The sequence below is a fragment of the Borostomias antarcticus genome, assembly GCF_949987555.1.
Source record: "Borostomias antarcticus genome assembly, chromosome: 6".
Lineage (NCBI taxonomy): Eukaryota > Metazoa > Chordata > Actinopteri > Stomiiformes > Stomiidae > Borostomias > Borostomias antarcticus.
The window spans coordinates 24,420,936-24,437,647 of NC_140239.1; the positions used below are offsets into that span (position 1 = coordinate 24,420,936).

The window sequence follows — 16,712 nt, forward strand, 5'->3', positions numbered from 1 at the left end:
TGCATTAAGTTACATAAAGTTTTTTTCAATCTCTCAATTAGGTAGCCAATCACACCCGACCTATTGTCCAATAGTCCCCTGTCGCTGCTGTGGAGAGTCTGTTGCACAACCCCCAAGGTCGTCGACTCTGAAATTAAACTAACCACCCTCGGGAGTGGCAGCCCCTGTGAGATCCAGCCATGGGATCGTGCCATATTCAGATCTGGCAAGACCAGGGGGTGGACCCAGGTCCCTGGTGGACAGCTGCCGGAACCTGATGGTTACACCACCGCAGTCCCCACGATTAAAAAATACTTTAAGGTGATTTGATAAAGTTGTAGGCCTACCGATAACCTACAGATAATTATACCGACTAAGCAGTTGAGAGGGAAATCATCCTTCACCAGATTTGCCCAGGAAGCCCAGATAACTAACATTAGTCTGTGAAGATCAACAAAGCTACTGAAGACACATCTGATTATTCTTCTATACTGGGGATAGTAGAGGGAATTACACAACAAATACTCAAAATGTTTAAAGCAATATATGGTATAGGCTATCATTAATAACCCATCAGCAGCAGCATAATTCAAAGTCACTCACATTAAGTGGGCAGCTGGACTGCTAAAGTATCGCTACTACATTGGAAAAGAAATGAGGAAATGAGGCAATAAACTACTTGATTATGACAGTCCTGTCATATTATTTAGCAGTTGCATTTCTGGGACGGCTCCCTGGAGGTGTTTGGGCTTCTTTATAGGATTGCAGAAGGATTGCCTGTCCTCCCCTGACACTGGGCCCTGTCAAGAAGCGGCAGAGCAACCAGCTGCTGGGGTAAACATAGATACAAGTGATACAAGACAGGGATGGGAATTTTGCATTTAATGCTAATCACCAGGAGGGAAGTGCTCTCTATGTGTAGAGGCCCAGGCAGTATGCCTGATACTAAAATGTTTTATGCATGGGGATGATACAATACCTCCACTGAAAACATTGACACCTGCATCAGCACCCGCAACAAGCCTTGAATACTAATACTTTGGAGTTTGTTTTGCTGTATTAGACTGAATCTCAGAGCCAGCTGGAGGGATTTTTGTCAAGTCTTGGCATGTCAACCGGGTCAACCCATGCCATGTCAGCTTGACGCGCCTAGTCAATTGATACATATAGCACCAAGTCCTATTGCTGAACTTTGAATTGCTGTGCATTTGGCTCTATACTTTTGTACAGTTACTTGTGCTCTTTACAAGTAGTGTAGGGTAGGTTCCTCAGTTGATGTACAGATGGAGGGATGGTGTTGGGGGTACTGAACAGAATCACTATCATCATAGAATGTTATATTGTACTCGGAAAATTAACAGGTCATAAGAAAGTTACTCACAGTGATGGGGAGGGATGATCAAGCTTATTCAAGAGGAAACCTTTCTCATTTGGTGGCTCCTTGGTTATAAATAACAATGCAGACTGACCAAGAAAAGCATGTCAGTGAATACAGCCCTACATTGATAGTCAAATACAGCATGTTCTACAGTAGAACATCCATCTCAGCCACCTATTCTATCCTACTGTTTCATTATGTAGTATAGGGTTCTCACATTTATATTGGCTCTGAATTACCTCTAATGTAAACAGCCTCTTGATGTCTGTCCAGCACTGAACTAGTAATCAAGTGGTAGTCCTCCCACACAATTTCCCTTTTTCGTTCTCTAAACTGGCTCCCTGTAGCAGCTCGCATCCAGTTTATAACTCTGGTACTATCCTACAGGGTAATTAATGGAACAGCTTCCTCCAGGTCATGGTCAAACAAACCCTACACCCTCTCCCGACCACTACGCTCTGCTACCTCGGGGCGACAGGTTGCCCCATCACTCTGAGGTCGCTGCGGTCGAATTGGAATAAATTGAGATATGTTAGTAGACACCTATATAAACACATAGGTGAAGTAAGCTATTGTTAATTTTTTCACAGAGGGTAAGAAAATGTTAGCCTACTTTGTTCATTAAGGATTAAACATTCTTCTCCCTTACTTAAAATTGATTGAACACATTTTCTTCAAACATGCTTTTAAATAAAGCTTGTATTTAATAAAATCTGCTCCAAAAGCATACATTCTAAACATTTGTGATGAAACAACAATAATCAGTGTTGATTCGGGAGCTGATAGGCTAATATCTGTATGAGGTGGTTTCCACAGAGTTATTTCCACATGCTGACATGTCTACAGCAATAATAGTGATGTGAGCAATAATAGTGATGTGTGAGCTTTCTTGCATTCTGAGTGACATCACTACCTGGTCAATGCAGTTTATGCTAGAGAGGCTATCTACTACTTTAAGTACAATTTTCACTAATAGGCTACTGTCTGAATAGAGTAATGGATAGAGAAATCACATGAAACAATGTGTTCAGTCATGTAATCCAAACCATCAACCAAACAAAACAAAAACATATAACTGTGAAACCATGGCAGTATAAAAAAAAATGAACAGTACACTTTAAGGCTGTTCAAGCTTGATATGTCACTGATAAAGCTTTATATGTCTTTAAAACCCCTTCTTAGCAATACACAAACAGAAACATCTCACCCCAAAAACAATACGCCAGTTCAAATAAGCATTAGGGATGCATGCACCCTACACATCTTTTCTGACCAGACATAAAAGCAGACAGTATGTTCCATCCAATCCAATAATCTTTCACAAGTTAAGGTATAATGGCATATTAATCTATCAGTGAAATATGTATGAACTGTACAATAAATAAAAATCAGTGCAGTAAAAAGTAATTATGTAAAGCAATCAATAATCAAATGAATGAAAAATAGACAGATAAATAAATTAGCTCGACATGTTATTCATCGACAATAATTTTGACTTGCTGTGATGTACAATACATAATGTAATATCAGATTTTCATGTGATTTGCTCGATCATCAGATCGACTAATACAAAAACACTGTGTAGTACAGCATATGATCCTCTCAACTTTATTTACAATTGTTTACATACTCTTTCAAATGAACCTGGTGTCAGGGTGAATACAGCCTGATATGGGAATTATCCAGTTCACCTGTTAGGATGCCAGCATGGGCATTTAGTCCATCTATGATATAGTCCACACCAACATTTACAGTCTCTGTAATGCAGACATATACTTTGATTTAACTGTCATCACCATGATGGGACAGGATTGCATCCAGAGATCACAATACAATTCAGGGAAAAGTGATCGTTTACTTGGTTGCGTTCATTTCTTGTGGTAGCAACGCACGGCTTCATTCACCAAGTTCTGTTCATAAATTTGTTCCTAATGTTTCTAAAAAAGCTTCAATTTGATTCACGGCATGTTCGTAAACCGGTGGATGTGTTTGCACCTGCCTTCTCAAAATGATGAATCCCATAGTTTCACTAATTGAATGTGCGTGGCCGCACACCCGGATAAGCATACTAAACTCCCTGCCAGTCCTGTATAAGGACATGCAACTACAGGGTCGTGCGCAGATGTCACTTCTCTGAATGAGTACCAGTCATCCATGCTCTCAACTCGCCAACTTTTCAATAGCATAATGGTTTAGGTGGAGTTGTGTCAGTGATGCGTTGGTAAGTCAGAAAACGGCAGGTCGAATCCAGCGCAGGCAAACAAAATCCAATTTTAATTTAGCCAAGTAGGCTTCCTACTATCTGGAATTTACCTTGATGCATGAGCATACTGAGACAGAACAGTGCAAAATGTCAGTGATATAATACAATATACAATAGCCTAAAGTCTACAAAAATGTATATAAAATACACAGCTGTCAATGCGGCATGCCCAAGCGAAAATAAAAGACCGGACTCCAACCATTATATTTGGAAGTGTCAGTAAGATGCATGGGATGATATTAGCCTACTCTTTCAGTGAACGCTGTATCCGGGGAAGGACACACAGTTGGACCTGGCTCATCGGGGATATTATTGGAAAGACAGCAGTCTCGCTTTGTAAAATAATGAAAACCATTAGATATTATAAATTATCCAGACATTATTGTATTGCAATCCTATAATGTTATACAACTCTAGATTTGAAGTAAACACAATCACAAATCATTTTAAATGAACATGTTTTTTGCACGAATAGTCCATAGCCTACTTAAGACTGCTCTTCCGTGTTTGTAGATTCTGTTCTTAGTTCCCACATGTGAGAACAATGTGAATGCCAGAATCTTCTTGGAAATGGTGTAAGTGGAGTTTAAGAATAAATACTTCCTAAGAAACTCTTAACTTTGTTCGTGAATGGGGCCCAGATAGTAGGAAAGCTGTACAAACAGATAGACAAATATTAAGATTATTGTAATTGGAGGTGAGGATAGTCTCATCAAAAGATCCATAAATCCATGAAGTCTGCCATAGGGGCAACGGGTGTTCAAATCCTTCCTCACTGTACAAGACAGAATCATCACATCACCGCCACCACCACCACGCTCATAATCACTGTCTTTTCAGTTCTGGTACATGAAAACCATGCTCCTCTGAAACAGGGCTGTCTTGGAGAAACTCAGCAGTACACAGACCAATAAATGAGATTGAAGAAAATGTAGGCACCAGGGAAGATCATGCGGGAGTAGGTGTCTATGGCGTGGGTGTTCTGGATGATGCGGAAGCCGCGGAGGCCCTTCTTCTTGGTTCCCGCGGACAGGTGGACCACCATGTGTTCCTGCTTCTCCGGAGGGTCCTCGTTCACAATGGGGGCCCTGGTGTAGCCTGCCAGGCTGTTGGTGTCTGCTTCGCTGTAGGTCCCACCCAGCATCATCGTCCTGGTGTGGGACATGCCACAGGTACAGGGAACGGCCTGGAGAGAGGGAGAGAGTGAGAGAGAAAGAGAGAGACAGGCATACATACATGTAGGCAGACATAGAGACAGGTAGACAGACAGAGAGGCAAAGAAAACAGATTAGGGCAGGTGATAGGTTTAAAGGATTTGAAGAGCAGTTTCAGTATGAACAGAACAGGGGTTCCTTACCTGCTCCCTGACTTTTTCCCTGAGCTTCCGATCTTTCCCGTCCCTCACCGTCGTCAGGTAGTTGACAGCCGCATATTCCAACACCGATAAGAATACAAACACAAAACTGACCCAGAGGTAAATGTCCACGGCTTTGATGTAAGAGACCCTGGGCATGGAGGCATTGACTCCAGTGATGATGGTGGACATGGTGAGCACCGTGGTGATACCTGGAGGACACAGACAACGCACGAGGCAGGGACTGACAATCTAGATGCCAAATTACTTAGAATTGCTGCTACCTATGTCTCCATTCTAATATGCCATGTATTCAATACATGTTTGTCAAGAGGGGTATGCCCAAAAATCTGGAAAGAATAAAAAATGATCCCATTATTAGATTAGATTATTAGATATTATAAATTCTGGATTACTTTTCATGCTATGGGCTAATGACTGGCTCACAGCATGCTTAAAGAGAGAGTCACTCTACAAATACTGCACTAGCTGAAATGGCAGACAATTGGTTAACACAATGACAACAAGGAACTAGTCGGAGCAATATTAATGGACTTTGGTGCTGCCTTTGATGTTATTGACCATGTGATAGGGTGCTATGGTTTCAACTCAAACACGATCTCTTGGACGGAAAGCTATCTGTCTAACAGATCACAAAGAGTCTTTTTCAATGGTAACTATGCAGACAGCAAAAACATATTGCGGTGTTCCATAGGGAAGCTGCTTAGATCCTTTTATTTTCAGTATTCACCAATGATTTACCGTCTGCCATAAAAGAAGCCAGTGCAGTGATGTACGCTGATGACTCCACACTGTATAGTGCTGCCTCAACATGTGATGAACTGACCAAGGTACTGAGCAGGGAATTAGTGGAAAGAAATTGGTTGGTTTTAAACATCTTCAAAACAAAATGTATAGTTTTTGGCTCAAGGTCCACTCCGACTCATTGACTTGATCAGATCACATTTCAAACATTGTCAGCAAGATGGGGAAGGTAATTGTAATCATATGGAAATGTTCTGCTTATTTAACACCCTCCACACTAATCACTTGTCCTGTCCCAGATACAGTATTAATTCAGTCATATGGTCATCTGCAAAAAAAGGAAATAAAGAAACTCCAGCTTGTACAAAATAGGGCCCCTAGAATGGCACTCCACTGTTCAAAGCATCAAAACATTGATTACATGCATTCACGCCTAGCATGGCTCAAAGTTGAACAGTAAGTCTACTGATGTTTCTCAAGAACATATTACTTACAAAGAAACCAGAAAACTTGCAAAATCAAATAGTTAAAAAAAAACTACAGACATAATCACCATACAAGGAGTGTCAGTCTGGGTCACCTGTTACGCCGTAGGACGAGAACATATTTCCTAAGATCCACTGTCATCTACAGAGCAATTACAAGATGGAACAAAAAGACCCTCTCTAGTCACAAGCACACAAAATACATTTATCTTTAAAAAAAGTGTCTGAAATTATACCTCATCCAGACGACCATACGACTGGACTCCCTTGATCACTTCCCAGTTTCACTTCTGTCCTCTGAATTGAGTCTTAGAGTAATGTGAACATGTTCTGTTGTTACGTCCTGCGTAACAACAGAACATGTTCTGTGTTTTGTACAATACATGTCTATTTGCTTGATGTTATGTGGTGTCATGTCATTCTTGTAGTTATGTCTTTATGTGTAGAATATGCATGTCTTATGTGATGTTAGTCACATTGTTATGTTCGTATGTGTATATGTGTATCATGTCTTGTAATTTATGAAATGTTGAATCTTTGTGGACCCCAGGAAGATTAGTTGTCGTTCTGCGACAGCTAATGGGATCCAAAATAAACATAAACAAGTCTCGGTGAGAACGCTAAATTCAAGAAGGGGTCATGAAAGGCCACATGTGATTAATGGCATCGTACCTAATGAGACTCTGGCGGGTACGGCCCGTCGGTCGATCCAGAAGGACACCCAGGACAGCATGACCATCAGGGTGGCGGGGAAGTAAGTCTGGAGCAGGAAGAAGAAGATGTGGCGCCGCAGGGTGAAGTTGATGTACAGACGGTTGTACCAACCTGGAGGGGAGGGAAGAAAGACACATAATGAATCCCCACAAATAATATTATTCATAATTTTCCTGCTGAGATCCTACAGGCAGATTTGTTGGTTTGGCAACACATAAGGATGCGATATATATTAAAAAATTTAAATGGTGGTTGGACAATAACTCTTCACAGTTGTCAGGTCGCATTAAGGAGTGTCTACCAGTGCTACTGTAGAAAGCCAGTCTGGAGGTAGTATGGAACTTCTGGATGAGGAACTGGGACAGGGAGATCCTGTCATCCGTGCTTAGTGACTCATCCCCACTCTTCCAGTACAGCATGAGGTCCTCATCCGTGTAAGCATCTGAGGACAAGGGTCATAGGTTTAAAATCTGTCAACATCCCTTTGTGACACAACACAAAGGCCAAAGACAGTAGTTGAGAACTCACAGCTCTCCAGCTCCAATGTGCAGGTCTGTGAGTCCAGAGGGAAACGACTAAAGTCCATGTTACAGGCTGCAGTCACCGTGACCCTGTGGGATTTAAAAAAATAACATATTGAAATGTTATGTCCTCATAGAGACAATAAAAAATGTCCACCATGGTGGAAGCCCCCCCCCACCCACCCACTGGGAGCTGTGAAGAGGTCAGGAGTGACATCGACCCAGTGTGTCCTCCTCCTCACCTCAAGCTGTAGAGGACGTGCCCATCAGGAAAGACCCTCAGCATGATGTTGTCGGTGGTTGTGTCGTGGATGAAAGACCTCTTGGAGTGAACGAAGAACACATCGGGCACCCAGATCTTCTTTACCAGACGCCCATCAAAGGTCATGCTCTTATTGGTGGAGCTGGGGAAGGACAGGCGCTCGTCCTTCCAGTAGTGCCTCAGATACAGGGTCATAGTGAAGTCCTGGAAAACAAAGAGGACATGCTCTGGGTGAATCTTTTCCTTTTCCGGAAATGTGCGCTCATAGTTTGGGATTACCAGGGTTTGGTCCCTGGCCCGGAGTTACACGGCACATACAGTATGTTCAGGGCATTTCACTTTTGTCATTTGACATGAGCTATAATTAATGTGGATATTAGAGTTTGCATTGGTCACTGTTATGAAGGCTCATTGGTTAGTGTAAATTAGTAGGCATAGGCCGCACTTACACTGCCTGACTCAAGTGACCCAATTTCGTTTTTTTGCTCACATGTGGCACTTATCAGATATGTATTATGTACGTGTAAGCAGGAAAAAAGCACATGGAATTGGATATTTTCAGATCCGTTTCAGGCCTCAATCATATGTGGAAATAAATCAGATATGAATCAGACATCTGCTAATACGACTGTCGTCTAAGCGGACAGAACGGATATTCCCTGTCATTGCAATTTGCACGTCATTGAAAATGAGAATTTTCGCATTTTAATGACGTATAACGTTACTTTCATGCGCACAGCGCAACCACATCCATCAACACCTGTCACAACTATCCTGCTTAAAAAGAAAATGGAGGACGAAGGTTTGGGTCAGTGGACACCTGCCAAGGTAACCTGTCTTTTGAGCCTTTGGGGCGAAGAGTCAGTGCAAGCCAAAATTACTGGTTTATACCGAAACAGAGCCGTTTATGAGGAAATTTCAGCCGCAAAGGCAGAGCAAGGTTTTAAATGCTCGTGGCTGCAGTGTCAGCGACGAAAATGAAGTCCCGAAAAGCTAAATACAAATACATAAATAAATAAATAAATAAATAGGAGGCCAAAGACCACAACAGCAAGAGTGGCAATAGTCGTATTGCATGCTCCTTCTACGGTTGTTAGGTAAGGTAATCAAACCCTTGTGTACGCATGCGGGTTGTTTCAAGTGTTAAGCAAGTATGTACGTGTAAGTACAGGTATCTGATATGGGTCACTTTAAAAAGTTTATGTAAGCAGGTGGTCAAAAAAATCGGTTATGGTAAAAAAAAAACAGATCTGGGCATCAAGACCTGCAGTGTAAATGCGGCCATAGTCTCTCTCCAGACTCAAATGTTACGTTGAATCGCTGTGCTGCGCATACTACATAACAGAGTCTGTGCCACTTCGCCGCTCAAGCTGGTGTTCTGAGGACCTATCGACTGTTCAAAATTGAAAGAGTGACAGGTCGTAGCAGCAAATGAGAGATGCTAGCCCAGGTTAGATGGGTGGGGCATATCTATGGGTGGGAACGTCTGATCGCGAAAGTCGTTACTGATTAGTGTCGCAGGGATTCCTGCGAAACCAATGAATTGCCAGGATTTGAGCACCAGATTTTTGCATGAAGTGTCCCAGACCCATAGAGAGATCGTCAGGATGCAGTTACGTAGTTAGCGTATCAGTGAAAGAACTCTCATGGGTCTGGCATTGAGACTACCAAACATATGTTTTGTTTTACATTGCTTGAAGAGCAACTGGTAGTGTGCTGTGTCCTAATTTTAAACCGCATAAATGTCCCAAACTACAGCTATTCAGAGATTTTGTTAACAAGTGGTTAGCAGCAGCAGGTTTGGAGATATTTGAGCTGTATTAAAAAACTTTGTATGAAGAGATCTCGGGAGAAAACTCGCGTTGGGATGGATGTTGGACATTGTTGACCTTATTCAACTCGAGATCAAGCTATGTTACATCGAAAAAGTTCTGTATTAATACCCTTGCTTGCTGTTTTTTCGTCACTATTTCACGTTCTGAATTGAATTGACCCACCACTCTATAGCTTGTAGCATCCAAGTTTGTAGGCCTACTTGTTTCCAAGTATGTCAAGCTAACCAGCTAGAACATACTTAAAAGATTGGCTTTTGGAATTGGCCAATTTGGCGACCACAAATCGAGTCATTTGGATTGAAAATCTGCAAATTTAATCGGTGGTTGTTCGATCGGACATTTAATATTAGTTTAGATAATCAGGATTCGACAGTATGCCTGCTATTCTTCCTGCAGATCAGATCAGTTCGACATTGATAACTGTACCACTCTCCATCATAATAACAAAAGATCATCTACAGTGCCATTCTCTTCAAAGTACTGTATTACATAACTCCATAGGCTATATGCTCAGAATAAAGGCTCCCAACGACAGGTTCCTTATAGTGTTGCATAAGATTCAATTTTTGGCACTTTTTCTACAAATTTAGACTTCTGTAAAATGATTTAATCTGAAGATACCACTGAAACTATTTTTAGTGCACTATGATTCAATAGTCTGACATTTGGGGAAGATGGCTAACCATCTGAAATCTTTAATTTGCATGTCTGTTTTAATACAATTATATGCCAAGTACTGAGATCCAAATTGAAATGTAATCCTTACTTCCATCTCGCAAAAGCTTACAGAACACCAGGGCTGCAGTTTAGAGTCCATTTTGTGGCTTAGGACAGAAGGCCCATCTAATTACATAAACAGCATGCATTGGCCATGGTAGTGGGCTGGACCCATCTTGGTCATTTCAATGCTTATAGGGTGCCCACTTCATATCTTTTAGGTGGTTCAGTTTTGATAAGCAGCACTGCTGCCAAACTCATTAAAGCAATATTTTAATGACTTAAAAAACTGTGCATAGTAAGGGTATGTTGTCATCAAAACACTTACCATGTCCACCTCTGATATGCTGTCCAAACTCTCCACCTGCACATCCACTCCTACAGGGATAGCCGGGCCTACGAATCAACATTCACACAATTAAGTAGATAACATAATTCAACTTTCATAAGAGAAAAACATCAGGATCAATATCAAGGTAAAACCAAATACTAATTTTGGCATATCCGCTCATATTTTCAGTATTAAAGGGAAAAGCAGAAAAGCACATTCATCATAGTTTTTCAATGCATGTACGTATGCCCCATTGACTTCCATTGTAGCCCAGTGAGAGCCTGCATAAAAACTGCAGCTAGCTCAATACTGGAACGATCAGTGAAATGATGGTCTCTGTTTCAGGTTCATGGTAAACAGACCACAAATAGGACTAAATGTCCAAAATAGCACACTACCCCTTTAAATAGATTTGAGAGGATTAAGAGTAATATTTAGGTTATGTTTGTGTCTGATCCACCCTCAATGAAAAGTTCACAAGCCAGTTGTGACGTGTGCCTCCATATTGCCCTATTCTTTATCTGTTCTGTGGTGGTGCCAGGCTCTCTGCGTTCTTACGTAATCGATTGGCAAAGCTGCATATTACCTGGAAGCTGGGATGTTAAAACTCATCCCCTTGTGCCAGCTGTGTGCCTCCTCATCCCTCACGCCACACGTCAACCATCAGATTCCAGACTAGGCCAAGGCCCGGCCCCTTCATCCCTACACTGGATGACTACTGTTGATGGTAAATGGTAAATGGACTGCACTTATATAGCGCCTTTATCCAAAGCGGTTTACAATGGCTTCTCATTCACACACACATTCACACATCAATGGCGGCAGCTGCTATGCAAGGTGCTAGCCTGCTCATTGGGAGCAAGTTGGGGATCAGTGTCTTGACCAAGAACACTTCGACAGGTGGACAGGAGGAGGCAGGATTCAAACTGCCGACCCTACGATCATTGGACCACCCCACATTGATGACACACCTGCCTTTCTGTCGGTAGAATAGCCTGGCATACTGGCCCCCGGAGGGAAGTCTCATCTCTAGATTATGCTGGAGATTAGGCTGTTATTTAGAGGCTGAGATTTCTCTTTCATTCATAGTGATTACATGTGCTCTCCATCTGCTGCAGCCATGCCGGTGCACAGGAGGGCATGTTGAACACACACACACGCACACACACTGAGGATACTTATACACACACAGATGCACACACACACTGATGACACAACATACACAGACACACATACTGTGGCAACCCCGGGGCTTTTGCTCCCCAAAATGACCATCCTGGATCTATGGTCGACAAAATGGACGCCTGCCCTGGAACTACAGCTCCCAGAACCCCTCAGGTTGTGGGTTGGGAACTGAGTGCTTGCACCTGGGCAATCCTGCACACCTGAGCAGCTTAAGCAATCAGCCAGGGCCAAGCTGAGTGGACTGTTTAAAACCATGCCAGAAGAGCTCTTGGGAGGAGAGAGCTGCCTCTTGCACTTATTTGCAAAGTTTGACATTAAAGATTTGATCACGGCCTAGAGTAAGCTATCTCTGTACTCGCGCTGCCGTTCTAGAGGGTTTTGTTGGTTTACCCTTTCCCCGGGGTTGCCTCAAAACACACACACACACACACACACACACTAGAATGGCCTGATTGGGCTCCTGTCCAGTGCAGAGATAACTGTATATTTGACCTTCCATTTATAAGTGATCAGGTTCTTGGTATTCAGATGAATAAAATGCCAGGAATATTCCACCTATCTTTCTTTGCCATTTTCAAATACAGCCATGTTATTCGTCACTGACAATCGGATCAGAGCTCTGGGTTAGTCACACAAATAATGTTAGATGTGTTCCTTCATGTCCCTCTATAGCAGGGGTGTCAAACTCAAATACACAGTGGGCCAAAATTTTTAACTTGAACAAAGTCGCGGGCCAACATTGAACAAATGAAAATTTGAATATGGACCCAAACAAGTTTTTCTTTAACATTGAATATGGAACAAGCAACGCTTATTACCATACAATATATAACTTAATAGTGCAGACATGCAAAATCGAATACTGGCGGGCCAGCTCTAGTAGTCATTTGGTATTGCCTCGCGGGCCAAATATAATTACACTGCGGGCCAAATTTGGCCCGCGGGCCAGAGTTTGACACCCCTGCTCTATAGAGTGTGGGCCTACTCTGGGCTGGGTAAACAGTTGTCAGGCCTAATGAAGCTTGTTAAGCAGAGCTGTCAAAAGAGCACAACACCAAACAACAAATGCCAGAACACGCCCCTAATTCTGTGTTTGTTTCTGAGTCTGCTTGTCAAGCATAGTACAGGACATCTGAGCAAAAACCTCTAGAATAAAAAAAAAACACAAAGGGACAAAGAAAACCCATCAATCAATTTATGGGTGTGAAGTGAATATGCAGTAAAGATGCAATCAATGGTTCCTGTTTAGGCACATGTGGTGGATTTATTCAGTAATCACATTGTTGAATATACATGAGTCATTGCCTGTCATCAATAAGCCTCAAGACTCATTGCTTTCCATGAACACAAGCTGTTGCTGTCTTGATGTGCAACTATTGTACTTACTGTTACATAATAACCACTGAATGCTTCTATGAAATACCAAAATGACATTGTCAAGATCACAAGATCTGTGACTAAAAACATATATTAACCATGTAGGTTACAGTAAATCACAAATTAAATATGCGCTTAAAAATAAATACCTGACAATTAAAGCGACAGTATCTTAGTTATATGCAATTAAAGAGTGTTGCCTGTCATCTAACGTCTAAAAGAGAATGCATGCAAAATAATAACAGCCCCTATCCATTTCACCTATCAGAGTGTTCTCCCTTTCCTGGATTAGCAACCGCAATAAATCCAACTGGCCAGATTAGGGTGGGACAGGCCCATGCATTAGCCACCACTGCTCACTCCTAAAAGAAATCCCTCTGATGGAATTCCTCTTGATGAAGTTCTTGGAAATCACAGGAATGAGATGAGGTGTGAAACAGGCTCACCTCTGTAATGCAAATGTGATTAAGCCATACAGTATTGCCTCACACTCCTCAGATGCCTTTTAAACCTGAGGAAATCAAGAAAGTGTTTGAAAATAGGCCTAGTGCACCCTGCATATCTGAACTTCATGTTTGTGACAATATAATATTCAGCGCCACGCAATATTCTCATTTTCCAGTCTGTGCCTATCAAAGTTAAAATGATCATTCAGCCGCAGGCTTTTTGAGAGAATCTCATTTCTATCCAAGGCCTCACCTGCAAAGCAGACCTCACACAAACTTTAAGAACATCCGCAGGCACATGCTACAGAAGCAGAAGAATGCTTCTGCCTACAAAAACTTTTCTTTTCTCTGAGAAATGCATGTTAATTGTGATAAGGACTCTCCACAAATCTGGTCCATTGTGCACAACTGAATGCCATGCTCCAGCAGTGGGAATCATCAGATTGCGTTTGGGCTGTTCTTCTCTACTGTGTTAAGACCCCGTTGGCCTGCCACAGTGCCAACGGCTGCGTGAGAGGCTTTCATTAGTAATACTCTAGGCTACGGCCGCTCCTTTTGAAGCCAGGAGGAAACACAAAAGCTGATGAATTCAGACAATTTCTAAGGCATCAGGAGGTTCTCTTAATGTTTGAATATGACAGTTCTATTCCAGGCACACAAGGCTGTGTCTCACTTAGGAACAGGACAAGAAAGAGGTCCTAAGCTGGTGTGCTCTCTGTCTCTGGTGTACCGTGGTAAGCCGACAGGAGGTATTCCATTTATAATTAGTAATTCGACAGGGGGTATTGCATTTTTACCTCTGTCCCAGCAACAGCGCTGTATGCTTGTTTGTTTGTTTGTTTGTTTATTGGTTTGTTATCAGGATTACGCAAAAACTACCAGATTGATTTTCATGAGGTCGTGGAGGGGTGTAGCATGGGCCGACTTAGAACCCATTACATTTTGGACCGATCACAGGGCGGATCCACAAATTAAAATGAAACTTTGAGTGAAGCCAGCTCTCTGTGCGGGGGTGCAGGAGACACAGGGTTTGGACTGGGGGGTGCAGAGGGAGATCCTGGACTGCACCGAACCAAAATTATCCAAATCGTAAATTAATTCAACATCCTCCCCCGCCATTGTCTGTCCCGGGCCCATGCGGAACATGCCCAACAGGAGTAGATACAGAGACTTACACTATATTTGGATGGATGGATGGATGACGACCCCTGCAAGTCCTTACCTGCAAAGGCTGGTCTCATGGTAAAATCATGGTCATCCACACGTAGCAAGTGGTTTGTCTTCACCTTCTGAGATTTAGTTCCATCAACCACCTTTTTGATGGGACTATAAAGGAGAACATTCATCAGTAATCTAGATTTTCTGGACACGGATATCATGATCATGTCATGTCATGATCATGTCAGGTATCATGAACATACCATAACGCTTAGAAGTGGAACACAGTGGCAAGTCCCTTGAGAACATGAGTCATGACGGATGTGCGGTTGTGGCTAGATGGGATACAACTACGGCCTTTGTAGAAGGCTAGTTCCCATAAATGCAGAGACTGGTCAAACCCTAACCTTAACTGTAGACTCAGACAGCGAGCGACTAGGGCGACAGTGGTCGCTCTGGTTGCGTACATCGCATCGCCATGCTCCCCGGCAGCCAAGAGCTGCAGAGGCCGGGGGGGCGGGTCATTCATGTGTCACTCACATTATTGAAGATGTATTCTACTGCCATTCTGAGGTAACCTGATCTGCTATTGGTTGCTGCTTCGGTGATGTCGCTGCCAATTTGCATAAAGTTGAACTCTGCCCAACTTCAAATCTATGCTCAGATCGCTGGTATCGCGTCGCTCTCTGCCGCCGAGGCGTCCGTCGACCTATGTCGCCAGCTTCCATTGAGAATGATGGCTGCCGGCCGCTCTCGTCGCCCAAGTCGCTCGCCTAATGGCCTCTGCGTTTATGGGGACTAGCCTTTACCGTAGTTATACACCGACTGTAGCTGTATCCCTTCTACATTTTATTTATAAATTTTGTTCACATGCTTTGTTTTATTTATTTACTGTATGCATTTAATGCAAATGTTTTTCTTATGTTTTTATTTTGTTTTTCTTATGTATTTATTATTCTCTAGGGCGTCATTGTAATCGAGGGCTTTGCCTTCAATTGACTTCCCTATTTTTTATTTTTTTTAAAGTCTCATACCTTCTAACCACGGCCCAGAGTTAACTCAAACGTTCCATCAAAAGATGGAAGGCGCAAGATTCAATTGTGCGCTTCAGCGCTTTTACGCACGGCTCAATTCCCGTTGCCAATTCGAAAGATTACACCAGAAAGAAAACACCAGAATGAGACAAACATTGTATGATCATATGATCCTAGAATCGACATTTACCCTATAATGAGTATAGTAATGAACATAGCAACGGCTGATTTTAATTAAACTATGTGCACTGAGTTGCAACACACACTGCAGCCTATTACGCACGGGGTCGACACTATTGGCGCCGATTTCATCAAGGCGAAATCATTGGTGTCCCTTCATGGTGTCACATACACTTAAGATTTGAGTACTTACGTGCCAGGTTTGTGAGATTGCAGCTTCTCAGACCACCGCCTTTTCCTACTATGTTTTTGGCACTCCCCGATAAGTATCAAGCAGAAAAATAGAAACAAGAACCTTGTAGAAAATAGCATTATGCGTGCAAACTCAATAGTCATCGAATGAGAGGACCTCGTTTAGTCCACCGCTGCAACGGTTTGAGCATTGTAGCGTCGTTTTGCACTAAACATAAAATGTGCGACAACGGGCAATGTCATAACAAACTACCGGTTGACTAAAGACGGGAGTCTAATAACTATGCCAAGCAATGTACATCGCCTGCTGATTGGTCTTCTCGCTCGAGCGGTTTCCAGACTCTAGACCAAGGCACCGCACGCAGCTTCTGTCCAACTAACGTGACAGCATCCAGGACCCTCTATGAACTGACGCACCACACTGGGATTTACACAGACGTCTATGTGGAATCTCCTCGCATACAGCAGGTAGCCTACGCTACCATGTGCATGTTACCTGCAACAAAGTCGTGTATAAAATTAATTTTGTACTCTTA

General features: G+C 42.5%; 1 protein-coding gene across 1 annotated transcript; it reads right to left on the reverse strand.

Annotated features, from left to right (window-relative positions):
* Positions 1–2,041: 2,041 nt before the first annotated feature.
* LOC311310349 (gamma-aminobutyric acid receptor subunit rho-2-like) lies at positions 2,042–16,566 on the reverse strand. Its single transcript, XM_084439804.1, has 9 exons — positions 16,178–16,566; positions 14,835–14,938; positions 10,602–10,669; positions 7,702–7,925; positions 7,467–7,549; positions 7,240–7,380; positions 6,897–7,049; positions 4,978–5,186; positions 2,042–4,806 (listed from the first exon to the last, which is right to left on the reverse strand). Exons 1-9 carry the CDS (start codon positions 16,318–16,320, stop codon positions 4,513–4,515), a joined length of 1,419 nt encoding a protein of 472 aa, XP_084295930.1. The 5' UTR covers positions 16,321–16,566; the 3' UTR covers positions 2,042–4,512.
* Positions 16,567–16,712: the final 146 nt, after the last annotated feature.

Bases quoted from the DNA above. Each gene is read 5' to 3' on its own strand.
- LOC311310349 (XM_084439804.1), bottom strand. From the start codon at position 16,320: ATGACTATTGAGTTTGCACGCATAATGCTATTTTCTACAAGGTTCTTG. The intron at 7,381-7,466 runs GTGAGTTCTCAA...CCTTGTCCTCAG, and splicing joins CACATTGGAGCTGGAGAGCT to ATGCTTACACGGATGAGGAC. The intron at 7,050-7,239 runs GTAGACACTCCT...CCTCCCCTCCAG, and splicing joins GGCTTTCTACAGTAGCACTG to GTTGGTACAACCGTCTGTAC.